Raw genomic sequence first — 18,511 nt, 5'->3', positions numbered from 1 at the left:
TGTTCTTCCTGGAGGAATCGGACATCTGGAATTTTCATGCTCAATGAAGATGTGTGTGTGCCTGTATTTCAAGACGTGTTTTGTGTTTTCTAGAACCAGGAGATTGGCTTGCTGGGGAATCTGTCGATGAGTGACGACGGGAAAAGACACAACTTCTCCCTCTTCCTGACGGCGGTCACTGGCAACCACGGCAGCTACCTGGTATGTTCTCACAGGGCCGAACCTAGTGGGGTGGCGCTTCACCCCCAACTAAAAATAATTTTAAAAATGCCTTTTTCGTTTAGATACAGAAGACCCTATATTACTGCGACCTGGGTCGTTTTTTTAAAACTGCCTCCTAGTTAGTTTAGGCTATGTGAGGCTCTGACAAACATCACTCATTTGCCGTAAATAAAGCTAGTCTAAGACTGTCAACTGCTACGACGAAGTTGGCCAACTCGACGGTTGCGTTGTACTTTCCCCCAACTCCCGACTTACAGACTAGCAACTAGACAGTCATAGAAGTCATTTAAATAGGCACCGAGCTCTGCCGTATGCAGAACTACGAGATGGCAGTCCTCCAAACCACGGAAGTTGAAAGATTATCGTTCTGTAGAGTGGCTGTCTTCCTGTAGATAAAGCCCCTGACGTTCTTGGCAAAACATCCTCTGAATTCTGTCTTCTCTAGATTCTAGTGGTGTCGTTAAACAAAACAAACAAATAAATTGTCTTGTGTAGATATACGAAACTATGAAGTATGAAAGATTATTGTTCGTAGAGTGGCTGTCTTCCTGTAGATAAAGCACCTGACGATCTTGGCAGAATATTCTCTGAACTCTGTCTTGTAGATATACAAATTCTAATATGTCAATGGTTTTATCGTTTAACCTAAATACCTAATATATACAGATGATAAAAAAAAAACACGGTGGGATGTCTTTTAAAAAATGCATTATTGTCTATTTAAATTGTGTTTCACGAGTTTCATTTCAGCTATTATTAAACTTTAAATTCTGATGTGGTGTTCCTGTGGATTATCACTTTATACCAAACAGATGGCAAAATGAAGGGTATATTTACTAAAGTAATTAGTAAATTAATTTATTGCATACGATATTTTTTCTTTCGTTTTAGTTTGTCCAGTTCATAGTGGAAATTTTTTATTTATTGAGGTATTTTGTTCGTAACGCATATCCAAGGCAGTCCAATTTCCCAAGTTCCTCTTTTCTATTTGGTTTTTTGGGGGGTTGGGGGATCAATTTTGTTCATGGGGTTCCTCTTTTCACGAGTTGATCCATATGCCCTTTTCCTTTTAGTTCCTTCGAAACCTATATTTTTGGATTCGGTTGTGTTAACTCACAAGCTACGCTAATCGTGTACCTGTTTAATCCTGTTTCACAGCGTGGTCAGTGGTACACCCAGACAGAGATATTCAACCCTCGTCTCAGACTCTACAAGAAAGTGCTCAACCCGAACTGGACCACACCCTTTCCTCTGAGAGGCAGGACGGCACAAGCTGTCATGATACTGGTGGGTTCAGTCAGCTGACCATGTTTTATCTCTTTATCTGCTGACTTTTTTTATTAAAGACACTATCTTAAGTAAGATGTTTCCGACTATAATTACATATCACATATATTTTCTTGTTTAAAATATCAGTGTTTGTTGTCCTTATGCTTGTAATAGCTCAATTTAAATTTGACCTTCCATTAATGGCAGGCGTACAAAAATATATATTGCGAAATGTAATGAAAAATGAATGCTACAAACATTCGTACATGATCGCAAATACATTGGATATAGACAAGAAAATGTATTTAATATGTAATTTTAGTCACCAAAACGTCTGTTAGTCGGAAACATCTTACAGTTACTGCAAACTCAGAACAGTGCCTTTAACTAACTTGGTATTTGTTGTAAATGATAACACACACACAAACATACACAAATACACACACACACACACACACACACACACACACACACACACACTAATCAAATTAAGATTATACAGGGCCTTGGGCCATTTTAAATGTAACAATTTCAAATTCATTTATTTTTTCATTTATATATCTTTCTAATGATATTTAAATTTCCTTTGGTAAATATTGCGCTGTGTGTGCGTGTGTACGTGCGTGTGTGCGCGCGCGTGTGCTTGTGTGTTATTATATATAAATTACTACATGAGCGGGAGTGCCATACGGGATTTATTAAACTAGTTTGGGATTCTATTTGTTCCCCATGCGAGAGAAAGGTGTATAAAACAATTCTCAAGCGAGTTCCATAAATTTTGTACGGCACTCCCACGAATATTATAATTTATTTATTATCCATAAACCATGATTTATAACAAACGTTAAATACGATTGTAATCGTTTCACAAACGATGTTAATAACAGTGACGCTGAGTGATGTCTATGCTACAGCCGCGACTGCCGCAATCTTGTAGCTGCTATAGCAACTATTGTGACATCAGATGTGTGTTATAACAGTTTTAAATGTTCTATTATGACCCATGCCATAACAATACAACATTTATGTAACCGTTTATTGTAGACCATGTGGTCCTGGGTTATAAACATATTTGTAGTAGTATAATTGGTAGTAATTACAAAATATGTCATTACATAATTTTTCGTCTCATTTATTTTTTTATTTATATCAAAGGTTGTTGTAATCATGTCCAATTTTGACACACACATAATGTTTCATGTTGAGTAACCAGCCATGACTAGCGTCATCTGATACAGTGATAACGTTCAAGTTGAACAGTTCTGTATCACACATGTTGCAATATTAATGAAACCAGACATTTGAGCTGATAACTACTGTCCTTTCCTGAATACAAACCTAGCTGATGAAAAACACATTCACAGCATGTCATTTACGGCTCTTTGGCGCCATTGAAGGCTGATAGTTTAAGTAAATGAACTCGTTTGATCGAAGTGTATTCAGTAAAACACAAAATACCGTAGCTTTGCTGGAACACTGCAGTACTAATGTTACTTCTGTTTTTACTCTAACAGTATTGAACCATTAGCAGTGATTATTTCACTAGCACCTTTCCCAGTGTTTCATTAATAGGTTTGACATGTTCGGTATTTTGGTAGTTAATGCATGGATGTAATGGCTAAATCGTGAGCACGACTTAATTTTCTCTGAGTGGTGTTAAAGGTTAAAAAGCGTTATGATTATGGGATATCAATTAACACAGTTGAACTTATAACTAATAACTGTTTCGTGTAAATCAGGTTTTATGTAAAACCTCTATCATGTATTGAAAGTCGTAATTGTAATGCTTTAAAATATTTATTAAAACAAACGTGTTGAGGCTGTTCCATAATGATCAATTAATATGGGTGGAAAATGCCTTATTATTTTACACCTGATGGGTCTGTAGCATTATTTTCTCGTATACAAATACAATTTAAATACAATTTTATTATGTCAATGGTAGGTATACAAATTTCCCTGACACATTCTGGAACATGTCTTCTTGATTTTTCAAATGAGAAATAAACTGGACACCAGCTACCAGTAGCTTTGGCCTGACGTTCAAAGTGGAGTTGTAGTAAGATCTGACTTTAAATGCATTGCATAAATATAAATAACCTATAAATGAATTAATTAAAATCAGACCTTTGATTATCGGCTGAAATATGACACGAAGGGTCCTTGGCCGTTCTTGTTCGCATAAAACAGATCATGCGTAGTGCGTGTCAGTCACAAACACGCTGGCCCCTAGGACTCGGATATTTTAACAGTGGGCAGAATATGATCACCTGCTATTACCACTGTTGTGACAGTGATTCATATAAAAACATATATATATATATATATATATATATATATTCCACTGAGATCTGTTCTATAAAAGTTTTGATTTATTAAACCAGTTTTGAGAGTGGCAGTCCTCTTACAGACAAGACATGGACGTATTCACTATTGTGCCTGTCATTTAGACTACCTTGTACACAGATACGATTCAGATTAAGGCAAACTGTCACGGGGATTCTATAATACCCGTAACTGAATAAAACACGATTATCAAAATATCTCTCCTAACTGTATATCTATTAGATCTCTCTGTAACAGGCGGTTAAACCCTAGTATGGCTCGTCTCTAGGTATGATCAGAGATACGATCTTATATAAAGTATATATTATTATAGCACGTTTAGCTCACTAGAAACACAACAAAACACAATACACTTTGGAATCTGTATTATCCTACGCTGACAAATGTACAGCTGTAGTAGTTAATTAATAACAGCAATAATAACAACCCAGAACTGATCACTTAATTAGTTAATCTCTAGGTGTCCAGTTACACAATATGCGAATCACTTCACCGTTACACCACACCCACACGTGTGATAATTGAGAAACGCTTCTTGGGGAACTTAATTAATAAAGGAATTACAGCTCTATTCCTAACGGGTTAATTTTTAATTAACCCTTAACTACTCTTTCAGTAATCTTGTAACACAGAATTAATACTGGTACCTATCACAATAAAGACAATAACCTACAGTTTACCTAGGTCCTCTAGGATGACTGGCTAAGCTTTATATTACCAAATACTCATATAATGTTAGAACAAAAAGTCTACGATTTACTTCGTCAGATGACCGAAGACACTGTCTAAAGAATATTGGTATAATACAGTATCAAAATATTTAAAGTCACATCAATCACATCAAGGTTATACACAGAGCAGAAATGATATTTACCAAAGTCCAAACGGACTAACGTTCCCGGGAAGCTTCCTTTTCGTTTCTCCTCGATATCTCTAAAAACTAGCTATTTATTAAAAAATCAGAATTCTCCTGGGGGTACAAGGCGGTACCTCCCCCTATCATCTGATATTTCCAACGCGACCAAGCGGTATTATTTCTCTCTGATCGTCAGACTTACTGACGCCATCGTCGCCAAATCACGGTTGTAAAACCCGCACTCGCAGAGGTATTACGTAACTACTCGCCACATGGCCTCCACAGCTGGACTAAGTGCATATTGGAATGCCCGATCGCGCGAAGTATTACATAACAAGTTGCCCATTTGGGCTTAAGTGCAATTAAACTGCACACGGCCCTCTAACACAATTAAAATCGCCACAGGCGAAACAAATTTAAGAGCATGTACCGTCACACACACCCACCTCAAAAAGGATATTTCCTCTACTCTAGGAATAGGGAAATATACTACATTAAAACAAAAAGGTGCGTTAACCGACGCATACGGGCATTTATAACACATGTAATAATAAGGTGACTACCAGTAATCACACTGAGTCTCTGAGTCCCTGGTATACAAATAAAATATATATAAACAAAACAGAAATAAAGAATGTCAACACATTATCATAACGTTCAACTTCGGGACAGGGCATCAGTGATTACATTGGATGTGCCCTTGATATGTTCAATGGTAATTGGGTATTCTTGCAGAAGAAGACTCCATCTCAAAACTCTCTGGTTGGAGGCTTTCATTAGGATGGTCCAGTCCGTCTTCGTCTTCTTGGAACAGCACAGCTCCAGCACCCACGTCACTGGCACCCACAGCTAGCTTGATCGGCATTCGGTAGTCTGGTGCTGCCATCACGGCAGACGAGTAGCGCCTCTGCTTGAGACGGTTGAATGACTTCTCGCATTCACCTGACCAATGGAACTTCGTTTCCTTCTTTTTCAGCGTCGCACGTTTTCCAGGTTTTCTCCGATAGGTATGCTGTCGAATCGGTGTAGCGTTGGATTCCAGGCGCACATCCTGGCTTAAGGTATTAGTAACCGTTGGAAGGTCCTGACAAATGGAAACATTGTCTTGTTTCAACGTAGTCAACTTTGCTCGCTGGGGGTTCAAGTCTGCTAGAATCTGGCCGTTGGCCAACTTCACCTCTGCAGTCTTGACGTCATCACAGGAAATTGAGTGTCTCTCAATTTGGACCGGTCTCTCTGGAACTATCGGCAGTCTGTCAAAATAACCTTTTAGCAAATTGATGTGACAATACCTACTTTTCCTAACCCTATCAGGAGTGTTTATCACATACCCTGTCTCATTAACCCGTTTGTGCACAACATAGGGCCCGAAATACCTGTTCTGTAATGAACCCCGTTTAATGGGAAGGTACAGCAGCACCTTATCCCCTGGTTTAAATTCCCGACTCTTAGCCTTCCTATCAAACACTGATTTTATTTTGCTCTGAGCATGGCTCATTTGCTTCCTAGCCTTCCTATCCCTAACTCTCCTATTCATTAATACTCCCTTGTCCACAGTTAACAAGGTAGTGCGAGCTGCCAACAAACTTGGATCAGCCCCCTGCTCTAGAACTAACTCTTGTCTATTACAAGGTGAATCCCCTCTATCAAACACAACTGGTTCAATTCCCCTCTGCGGGAGATCAACAGGTTCCACCACATTTAATTTGTCAGTTGACTTATCTACCATTTTACTGATAACCTCATCCACTCCAATTTCATGGCTCACACACGTATCAGACAAATCACAAATATCCTCTAGGTCCCGTGCTAACCTACTGGCCATAGCCCTAGTCTTTACACACGCAGGATAACTAATCTCATCAACCTCACACTCTTTTATTGGTAACGTGCTGTCTTTAATTAACAGTTGGTCACATTTCGGCTGACAACACTGACTAGTCAAATCATTTCCCAACAAAACTCCTATGTTTTCAACAGGCAAGTCCTTCACAACACCCATAATGACTGGTCCCGTCACAAACTTCGAACACAAGAAAACCTTATGTAACCTGACAACCATTTTTTCTCCAGTAACCGAGCTTAAAGCCAAACTATGTCCTGTATCTGAATTTTCAATACCAGCTAAACACTTTTGCGTTATCAGACTCTGACTACGCCCGGTATCTCTATAGATTGATATTGCCTTAGAACACAACTCTTGTTTCACATCACAAACCATACCAGTGGACACATACGGATTTACTTTCTCTGCCATGGGACTAACCATTAACTCTCTCGCTAACGGAGCTGACCTCACTAAACCGACCACTTGCGCATTATCGCGTTTCCTTTTAAAACAGTCCCCGATTAGATGGTTATCCTTTTTACAGTAACTGCACTGTGGACGAAAAGTTAGTTCATTGGCTGATAATGCAGGTCTATCCTTACTTTGCCCACCAGGTACATTCCTTGCCTGACTAGCTGACCAACTAGATGACTCTCCCCGATAGTTACTTTCCCGGGGAAAACCTGGCTGAAATTTCTTCTTATCACCCTGTTGTAAAGAGCTACCCGGTACTGCCTGAGCTTTGTGTATTAACACGTAATCATCTGCCACTATACCTGCCTCCTCTATCCTTTTGACATCACGATCCTCTAAATGAATACGTAAGCTAACTGGTAATCCATTTTTAATGTCCTGTAAGATCAACAACTCCCGTAACTCGGTATATGACTCTACCTGATGAGAAACAACCCATTTATCAAACATCCCTGCCTTCTTAGCCACAAACTCACTATAAGACTGACCCTGCGTTTTTCTCAACTCGCTATACCGTAAACGATAATCCATCCAGACGTAATTCATACGCCCTCAACACTGCCACCTTAACTAGGTCGTACTGACTTGCTCGCTCATCACTCATTGAATTATAAGCTACACTAGCCTTCCCCTTAAACTTAGACACGGCTAACAATGTCCACTTAGACTGCGGCCAATTTAGCTGCTTAGCGGCCCGTTCAAAAAGTTGGAAAAACATATCTACCTCCTGGTCATCAAATACAGGCACTGATCTATAAGCCTCCGACATGTTAAACTCATTTCCGGCTTCTCGTCTGACTTCTTCAGTATTCAACTTTAACTCATGTTCCACTTTTAATTTTTCTAACTGGAATTCTCTATCCCTATCCTCTCTTTCTCTCTCTCTCTCTCTCTATCCCTCTCTCTATCCTCTCTATCTCTCTCTATCTCTCTCTCTCTATCTTCTCTATCTCTCTCTCTATCTTCTCTATCTCTCTCTCTATCTAATGCACGTTCTTCTCTTTCGTACTCAAGCTTTTTAAAAGCTAATTGTTGTTCCACACTTAACTCATTTATTTCTATCTCTGGAACAATCTCACTGTCTTCCATAACAGGACTATCACCAAAAACTTCCTGGATAATAATTGTCCTTATATCTCCTAAGGTTTTAGCTGATGTTAAATCAATTTCTCGCTCACCCGCGATTTCAACTAACTCGGCCTTACGTGCTCGCTTAATCTCCACTACACTGAGCGTAGGCCTATCCAGCAAATTCTTATCCATGTTTAGATATGACGCACTTATTATTAATTAATTTTCTAGTGAACAACGTGCTACTTCTGGTTAATTTGTAAAATTAATTTATAAAGCCCCCATTTACAAACAATACTTTTTTAAATATGCATGTCCCGTTTCAGATCCCGGACGAGCCCCCAATTTTCTACTCCTGTCACGGGGATTCTATAATACCCCTAACTGAATAAAACACGATTATCAAAATATCTCTCCTAACTGTATATCTATTAGATCTCTCTGTAACAGGCGGTTAAACCCTAGTATGGCTCGTCTCTAGGTATGATCAGAGATACGATCTTATATAAAGTATATATTATTATAGCACGTTTAGCTCACTAGAAACACAACAAAACACAATACACTTTGGAATCTGTATTATCCTACGCTGACAAATGTACAGCTGTAGTAGTTAATTAATAACAGCAATAATAACAACCCAGAACTGATCACTTAATTAGTTAATCTCTAGGTGTCCAGTTACACAATATGCGAATCACTTCACCGTTACACCACACCCACACGTGTGATAATTGAGAAACGCTTCTTGGGGAACTTAATTAATAAAGGAATTACAGCTCTATTCCTAACGGGTTAATTTTTAATTAACCCTTAACTACTCTTTCAGTAATCTTGTAACACAGAATTAATACTGGTACCTATCACAATAAAGACAATAACCTACAGTTTACCTAGGTCCTCTAGGATGACTGGCTAAGCTTTATATTACCAAATACTCATATAATGTTAGAACAAAAAGTCTACGATTTACTTCGTCAGATGACCGAAGACACTGTCTAAAGAATATTGGTATAATACAGTATCAAAATATTTAAAGTCACATCAATCACATCAAGGTTATACACAGAGCAGAAATGATATTTACCAAAGTCCAAACGGACTAACGTTCCCGGGAAGCTTCCTTTTCGTTTCTCCTCGATATCTCTAAAAACTAGCTATTTATTATAAAATCAGAATTCGCCTGGGGGTACAAGGCGGTACCTCCCCCTATCATCTGATATTTCCAACGCGACCAAGCGGTATTATTTCTCTCTGATCGTCAGACTTACTGACGCCATCGTCGCCAAATCACGGTTGTAAAACCCGCACTCGCAGAGGTATTACGTAACTACTCGCCACATGGCCTCCACAGCTGGACTAAGTGCATATTGGAATGCCCGATTGCGCGAAGTATTACATAACAAGTTGCCCATCTGGGCTTAAGTGCAATTAAACTGCACACGGCCCTCTAACACAATTAAAATCGCCACAGGCGAAACAAATTTAAGAGCATGTACCGTCACACAAACGTTGTTTTTTTTCTTCAGAAATACAAATAAGAAAACTTTAGTATTTTAATGCATACAATACATTTTGTTTCTTACAATTCTTTTCTGTAAATCTGGACTTTATATATTTAATGATGACGTCATATAAACCGTCTTGTCACTAAATCTATATTTTCATCATCCTCGTATGCCGCAGAAGAATGTTGTTAGAGTTTTAAAGTTCTGTTGTGAATTATTTCAGGAGAAGCCGTTCACGATGTTGAAGCGAGACGCCCACCTTCGCCGCGGTAACGACCGATTTGAGGGGTTCGCTGTCGACCTGCTGCAGCGCGTGGCGAGCATGTTGGATTTCGGCTTCGAAATCTACCTGGTGCACGACGGCAAGTTCGGCAGTCGTCTCGACAACGGCGAGTGGAACGGCTTGATCGGGGAGTTGCTAGCTGGGGTAAGTTCGACAGTCGTCTCGAGAACGGCTTGATATGGGAGTTGTTAGCTGGGGTAAGTTGACAGTCGTCTCGACAACGGCAAGTGGAACGGCTTGATCGGGGAGTTGCTAGCTAGGGTAAGTTCGACAGTCATCTCGAGAACAGCTTGATATGGGAGCTGTTAGCTGGGGTAAGTTGACAGTCGTCTCGACAACGGCAAGTGGAACGGCTTGATCGGGGAGTTGCTAGCTGGGGTAAGTTTGACAGTCGTCTTGAGAACGGCTTGATCGGGGAGTTGCTAGCTGGGGTAAGTTCGACAGTCATCTCGAGAACGGCTTGATATGGGAGTTGTTAGCTGGGGTAAGTTGACAGTCGTCTCGATAACGGCAAGTGGAACGGCTTGGTCGGGTAGTTGTTAGCTTGGGTACGTTCGACAGTCGTCTCGAGAACTCCTTGATCGGGTAGTTGTTAGCTGGGGTACGTTCGGCAGTCGTTCGAGAACGGTTTGATCGGGTAGTTGTTAGCTGGGGTACGTTCGGCAGTCGTCTCGAGAACGGCTTGATCAGGTAGTTGTTAGCTGGGGTACGTTCGGCAGTCGTCTCGAGAACGGCTTGATAGGGTAGTTGTTAGCTGGGGTACGTTCGGCAGTCGTCTCGAGAAGGGCTTGATATGGGAGTTGTTAGCTGGGGTAAGTTGACAGTCGTCTGGAGAACGGCTTGATCGGGAAGTTGTTAGCTGGGGTACAGTTCTGTTAGTTCTGTGCAGTTTAATAAAGTCAGTCTGATGGTCTGCGATTAAATGGCGTATTGATTAATGATGTCTATAATGATTTGTCTATAACTGAGGTGTGTACCTAGGAAATCGTGATTAAATATTACGTGGACATAAAGTTTGTTTGTTTTGTTTAACGACACCACTAGCCCACATTGATTAGTTAATCATCGCCTATTGGGGATCAACACTGGTATTCTAATATGTAGTCTTGAGAGGAAACCCGCTACATTTTTTCATTAAGGGAGCACGGGATCTTTTATAGGGATCTTCTATAAGCATTTTTGTGCAGACAGGACAGCACATACCACGGCCTTTGATATACCAGTTGTGTGTCACTGGATGGGATGGGGAAAAACAGTTTAATAAAGTCCGTGTGTTGGTCTGGCATTAAGTGGCATAGTGAGTAATGGCCTCTAAAGCCGCTTGTCTCTTTCTCATCTCATCATTAACTCCTGTCCTTGAAGCACATAGCCCACATAATTGAGGTGTTCCTGGGAAATCGTGCTTGCACTTTATGTGAATATAAGCACGCAAATAATCTATTCTGGAATGGAGCGTGAATGCCGTGATTGACTATATTCAGTGTTTTGTTTTATAAATGGTTTCACTAATCCCTAAGAATTATGGCGAAGTATGTCTGCTTGGTTTGAACATTGTTCTTGAAACTAATAGTGTTTGTTATACGACATAATTATATTCTTAATGCTGGTTTTATTTTTTTAAAAATCCAGAATTATGATAACACAATATTACCTGAAACATTTCTTATTTTCCAGAACGCCACGATGTCTGTGGCTCCTCTGAGCATCAACTCGCACCGCGAGGAGGCGGTGGACTTCACCAAGCCGTTCATGACGCGCTACATCAGCGTGCTGCTGCGCATCCCCAAGAGGGAGGTCTCGTACTTCGAGTTCCTCAACCCCCTCTCCCCCATCGTGTGGATCTGCACCATGGGCGCCTTCGTCGTCGTCAGCATCATCCTGTATATCCTGGAACGCGTCGGGGCGTCACGGACCCGCAAGACGCCGAAGATCTCCGTCAGGGAAAGTTTCTGGTTCATCTTCGGCTCTCTGCTCCAGGGAAACACAGACTCTTCTCCTTCCACCATCCCCGGACGCATCCTCACCAGCTCCTGGTGGTTCTTCGCGTTGATCCTCATATCCTCTTACACCGCCAATCTGGCCGCATTCCTCACCGTGAAGAAGATCAACACGCCCATAAAAACGGTCAGCGATCTGGCTCAGCAGACCAAGATAAAGTACGGGACTGTCCAGGACAGCGGAGTGATGTCCTTCTTTAAGAACACCAACATCGAGCACTTCGCCAAGATGTGGGCTCAGATGAGCGAGATCGAGCCGGACTCCATGGTCAAGGACACGGACGAAGGTTACAAAAAGGTCAAGGAGGAGAACTACGCTTTTTTCTGGGACACGACCGTTAACAAGTTCAAGACGATTATTGACTGCAACGTTATGGAGATTGATCCGCCGTTTGATCCCAAGGGATTTGGCATTGGGGTTCCGCCTGGTGCCACCTATAGGGAAGAAGTGTCGATGGCGATCCTCAAGTTGAGTGATCAGGGGATTCTGCATATGTTGGAAAATAAGTAAGTATATTTCCGTAACAGACAAAACAATAATTCAGTGCTCTACTGACAGTGATATCTGTATTTAAAGGTCTCATAACAGACGCAACTAAGAACAGATTCAATAACGCCAGACAAATAAATGTTCTATCATAGTTGATAACACAACAGGAAAATTCCAGTGTTTGGCTTTGCGTTTTAGTGTAATAAATTCTGTAGTCAGTACTTAACTTTCCTGCCATTTCTGGAACCGTGATATAATCTCAATATATGTTTTGTTTATTTGCCAAGTTTTTTAGTAACCGATTTCTTTCATATACATATAGTAATATTTTTTTAACGCCATCCTATCTTTCTATCTTAATGTATTAATGGAACTGTACAGCACCTGTAGAAACCATTTACCCTGCAGTATGTTATCCAAACATTTTATTCTTTCCCAATGTTAAAAACGTGTTATTTATAGTAACCTGATCGACAATTTAAAAAAATCAGCCTGGCATAATTCCTCTTTTTTCTCCATACTTCTGTTATTTTTGTACAAAACTAATAAAATACTTACTAAAGCGCATTACATAATTAAAATGACATGGTTAAAACATTAACATAGTAAAACAATTTGTAGGATAATACTAAAATAACAAATAAATATGAGTTATTATAAATGCTTAAGAGGGGGAGATAAAAAGTCAAACTGGATAATTAAATGTACTGGATATACAAATGTGTTTTAAGAAAAAAAATTAACGATATAAGATTTGGGGCATTTTTAAGAGTGTCTGGAAGTTCATTCCATTTCTTACCAGCACTCACACTAAAGGAACGGGGGCCAAACATGTCTTTGACCGATGGACGGCATAAGTTTGCATTTTTGTGCATTCTGTAATATATATTGTTTGACAAAAAATAGGGGGTCTGGGGCCCTTGGGCATCCGCCTGAATCCGAACCTAGGGTGGATATGTAGCGGTTTGTTTTATCTTCTACAGATGGTGGGGGAGTCGGAATTGCCCTGATCTCGGGAAGCCGTCAACAGACGAAACGTCGGAGCTGCAGATTGAAAACGTCGCCGGCGTCTTCTTCATCCTCGTCGGTGGCATCGTCATCGCTGCCGTCGTGTGTGTGGGTGAATATTTCGGCAGAGTGCTGGTGAAACCCAAGGACTTCAACAAGGTATAAATTACTATGAGTATTCATCATGTTAGTTCGAGACATAGCAACAAGTAAGGGTTAAATTATTTATATATACTCGTATTTATTGTTGAACATTTCCTACCACTAGCATCACTCCAAGCCCCTCTAGGATCGATCCCCGTCGGTGGACCCATTCGGCTATTTCTCGTTCCAGCCAGTGCTCCACAACTGATATAACAAAGGCCGTGGTATGTACTATCCTGTCTGTGGGATGGTGCACATAAAAGATCCTTTGCTGCTAATCGAAAAGAGTAGCCCATGAAGTGGCGACAGCGGGTTTCCTCTCTCAATATCTGTGTGGTCCTTAACCATATGTCTGACGCCATATAACTGTAAATAGAATGTATTGAGTGCGTCATTAAATAAAACATTTCCTTCCTTCATTCCACTCCAAGCCCCAGGCGCGGATTCAAAGGTGCCTCTGCTAACAAAAACGCAAAAAACGGAAGGGTTTTTTTTCTCACTTTTTTTAAAGTGCATTAATTTGTCAGTAATATACAACTTCCAATCAAGTAGTTGCTTGTAGGTACCCTGCAAAACATCCTGGACCCGCGCTTGAGCCCGTGGCAGTAGGTGTACCATTAAACATCTGTCAAAAAGAAATGTTTGTTTGACGACACCTTAGCACATTTTAAACTACGCCTCTGTGGTGTTCATTGTATGTAGCAATTATACTTGTTCAGCGTTACACAAGTGTCGTATTTCTTAGCAGAAATCAAATATCTTATTAGATACTAGTATTTAAAAGTCCTCTTTTGGCGAACATTGCTATTTGCATTTTTCAGTTACAGTTTATACTTTCAAAACGAGTTCTACCGAAAATCTCAGCATACATGCTAGCTATATACCGCTATATAACATTATAGCCTCAATTCTTCTTCAGCGTTCGATTGGTTGTATTATATCCTTTGTTCCGTGGGAGTCGCAAGAAGGGCTCTCGTGAGTAGATTGTTTGCAGAGCCCCACAGCTTGGCATCCATCGTAGTACTCACAGGCCAGATGTGTTGTCTGTCTCTGTTATAGAGGCATTGTTTTTGCATTTACCATAGTTTGACACCCAATAGCCGATGTATTTTTCGTGCTGGGGTGTCGTTAAATATTCATTCATTCTGTTATAGAGTGGACAATAATTTTACTCCTAACATGTTCAGGGAGGGCCGCAATTCTTGTTAGAGTACTAACTAAAATGGTTTGCGATGAAGCCTCACTATTCACGGTATCAGCCTTGTTTATAAATATCCATCACGTCGTAATAAAAATGCAGGAGACATGAACTTTGCATTAAGACGATGGCTTAATGCCCATATGCCATCAATGATCTGTGTCATCACCAGAGTCCATGCTCGCTATTCCGGCCTTAAGACAGAACACGTGATGGTGCATTTTACATTTAGGAAACTTTATTGTTTATTGTTTATTGTTTATCAATCACGTACTCGACGACTTCTACATACACCATGATTTGCGTAACAGGTTGTGAATTCATCCCTTAATACATGCGAAAAGATTTTTTTCTACAAATGTGTGTAACATTTATTCTTTACTAAGAGATGTTCCACTATTGATAAAAGGGGACAGGGGGAACCGTAATTATTATGTTACAGTATGCTTGATAGGTCTGCCGTAATAAGTTATCTATGCACTTTTGGTATAAATAAAAATGCTATCGTATGGGTGGTTTATACAGACAAATTACATCCCGCTTTCATCGTGTGATCAGTTCTCGAACAGCCATACAATATTTTTATTAAGAATTTTCCAATGAAGAATACCAAACTTTCAAAATCATCACATTTGTGCTTATTTAATGTTTTCTATATTTCAGGCTGAAAAGAAAGAAGTCAACAATTCGGTACATGACCACCCGCCCAGGGAGAGGCTAGAGAAGGAGAGTTTTCTATGATGGTAGGACCACGTGGCAGCCACGACTGTTGATTGATTCCAAGCACTATGTGCACAGTTATTGTCTATCGTCATGCTTCATTTGTTCGTGTGCAATCCACCGAATCAGTATGACAAGCTGGTAATCACGGACATGCATTATAACGACATAGGAGTCCAAGTGTGGAGATTACCAAGGCAAATCAGTCCTGTGTTTGATTTATGCGAAATTTCTAATACAGTTGTGGCAAGCCGACCGTGAAAACCAAATATCCCATTTGTAGTATTTCTGACATTGTGCCAAAGATAATTGTTTGTGGTAAGCCAAGCGGTGAACATTCACATTGTCTTCATAGTCTCCAGTTATAAACTGCTGGAACTCTAATACCATTTTTATAGTGTTCGTATTGTCACAGGTTTTTTTACTTTTATTGTGGAGCAGACATTGACGCCATCTTGATAACATTTGCATTTCCTTATCACAATAGTGTATTGTGAAATGGTCAGAAAAGGAGTAACTGTTTCACGATACATCAGAACAATTCAAATTATGGTCGTTAGGTCTTACAGATCGGGAACGGGAACTCTATTAACGTGCCCATATCCAATAAAGGTTCAGGCACGCCCACCCCGGATTTAGTCTCTGAATTCGCCAGTGACCAGTTTCGGTGCAGGTGTTACAGATGGTTACTAGTATCAGGCCCGGTGCTTGTAAAACGTTTATAGTCTGATCAGGTCAGGTCATAGGGCTTTACGTGCACATTTAGAGCAAGCGTTGTAGCGCACACCTGTCCTGGGCACAAGAGCCGACCTCGGCCGGCTCTTCTGTCCATGACAATTTAGAGTCTAGACTCTAATATAGTCTGAGACGTGAACGTCATGGCAACGCCATACAAATTGTATGCGTGTGACGTCATTAGAGATTGAGTCTGGACTCTAAAGGTTTTATAAGCACGGGCCCTGGACACTTGGTTTAGTATTTTGAAACAGTCTACATGTACATATAATGCAATATTATAACATTCATATTGTACTGATGTTTATTGTGAAGCATACTGGTACGAAGTTGATAAAACTCGTATTTTTCCAGTCTTTTTTTATGTGTAGACCATAGAGCCGACTGGGCAATGTTTATATTTCACAAGGATCCAAAGAGCGTTACAGTAAATATAATTCTCTTTGTGCATCTTGTAGTAACGGCTGACAGAATGCTCTCAAATTATATTGTAAGAACCAGTGTTAACAATTTTCTAGACGTATGGAAAAATTCATTACCACAACTCGCATGCTATACGTTGTTACCAGTGGATAGGTGTAAGACCACTATACCGACTTTTCCGTCACTAACCAATAACCACTAACTCACTGTCCTGTACAGACAGCCCAGATAGCTGAGGTGTGTACCCAAGACATCGTGCTTGAACCTTAATTGGCTATAAGCACGAAAATAACGAGTTGTTACTACAAGTCGCACAGCGAGAATGCCCACTTACGCATCAGTATATCTGGAAGTTGCAGCGTTATCGTGTGTGTGTGTGTGTGTGTGTGTGTGTGTGTGTGTGATAAATATACAAGATCTCATTACTATATCATATTATATTCAGGCTAAATTACCAATTATTAAGTGTGATGTGTCCGGGGATCATTTAGCATTCCATCATCCCTCCTAGTCCGTATATGTATATGACAATAGATACTAATTATGTTAAAACTGGAGAAATATTGTGAACATACCTGGATTTTTGTGAAAACGAGAGTATCATAATCAAGAGTAGATTTAGGATATTCGAGGGGGAGGTGACGAGATTTCCAAAACCGGACCGTTTGAACCTCTTGGATCAGCAGCGTTAGTAATAGGCAATAGAGTGTATCACTGGTGTAAACCAGCCGGTTGTTTTCACTGTTGGTACATGTCACAGTACGATGTCATAGATACTAACAATGTGAACTATTACAGTATTACGACTGTAGGGCATTTGCTGGATATATTTACTAGTATATTGCTTGTATATTGTATTAAGGTTCCATTTACCGTTATTGTTGACGTTAAATTACAGACTTTGGATGATGCGTTTAAGGTGAATAAATTTAAACTAATTTTTAATGTAGTGTGTAGGGTAGTTTAATTTAATAGTTACTTTTATTATGTACTGAATTTATCTGTGAGATTGACCGAGGACGATCGAGTAAGCGAGAGAGAGAGAGAGAGAGAGAGAGAGAGAGAGAGAGAGAGAGAGAGAGAGAGAGAGAGAGAGAGAGAGAGAGAGAGAGAGTTGACAAAAGTGAAATATAAAGAGACAAGCTATGGATATGCAAATGGTACATTAAAATAAGGTTTTGTATGCATTTTTTTTGTTATGAATTAAATCAAGATTTCAATGTCGTGTTATGGGTTTTTTGTTGTTTAAGTATATATACTAACCTCATCGACAATAAACAAAACCTACTGATATATTGAACTGCTAGCATTTTACCTGAAATTTACACATTTGTTTCGTGTTCTATGACACAATATGGCCATCATTTCAGATAGCAGTTTTTAAATTGAGTCATGTACAAATATTTATTTTAAAGTTATGTGTACATGGCACTGGCGTAGCCAAGATTTTATGGGGGAGGGGGGGGGCGATCCACAGTATGTATGTATAATTTTATAATATTTAATAGTTTTTAAAAAGGTTTGATTGATGGCCCCCGTGTCCCCCTCCCCCCCCCCTCCCTACGCCACTGGTGCATGGCCTATGGATAAATACTGAATACTGATCCCATTGTGGGCAAGGACATAGTAAGAAGTGTTTGAACACGATATATATATATATATATATATATATATATATATATATATATATATATATATATATATATGGCAGAAAAGGGGCCCTTGGATACAAACCTGGACCCTCAAGCAATCAAGAGGTGAAATCTTACCAATTTACCAGTTTTACACGTTATCTTGATAGTTGGTTTTCTTGAAATAGATGTGAAAGGTATCGCCGAGGCTGCCTATGATAATGATATATACAAGAAGAACTGAGAATACACAGAGTTTTAAAATAATAAACATTCGTTGAAAAATTATGGAAAGAAAGGAAGAAACA

The 18,511-nt window shown here is 39.8% G+C and overlaps 1 protein-coding gene across 2 annotated transcripts in view; it reads left to right on the top strand.

The window, feature by feature from the left end:
- The window catches only part of LOC121375184 (glutamate receptor ionotropic, kainate 2-like), a 44,818-nt gene extending 27,026 nt beyond the window's left edge, over positions 1-17,792 (top strand). For both annotated transcript variants that reach the window (XM_041502475.1, XM_041502476.1), the window contains exons 8-13: positions 94-201; positions 1,381-1,509; positions 9,798-10,001; positions 11,532-12,361; positions 13,328-13,511; positions 15,358-17,792. In XM_041502475.1, coding sequence (XP_041358409.1) covers positions 94-201; positions 1,381-1,509; positions 9,798-10,001; positions 11,532-12,361; positions 13,328-13,511; positions 15,358-15,435 — 1,533 coding nt within the window. In that variant the 3' untranslated portion in view covers positions 15,436-17,792. The remainder of the gene's footprint in view (positions 1-93; positions 202-1,380; positions 1,510-9,797; positions 10,002-11,531; positions 12,362-13,327; positions 13,512-15,357) is intronic.
- The last annotated feature ends 719 nt before the right edge of the window (positions 17,793-18,511 follow it).

Source organism: Gigantopelta aegis, chromosome 6 (genome assembly GCF_016097555.1).
Source record: "Gigantopelta aegis isolate Gae_Host chromosome 6, Gae_host_genome, whole genome shotgun sequence".
NCBI classification, from domain to species: domain Eukaryota; kingdom Metazoa; phylum Mollusca; class Gastropoda; order Neomphalida; family Peltospiridae; genus Gigantopelta; species Gigantopelta aegis.
This window is presented reverse-complemented; position numbering and strand designations above follow the sequence as displayed.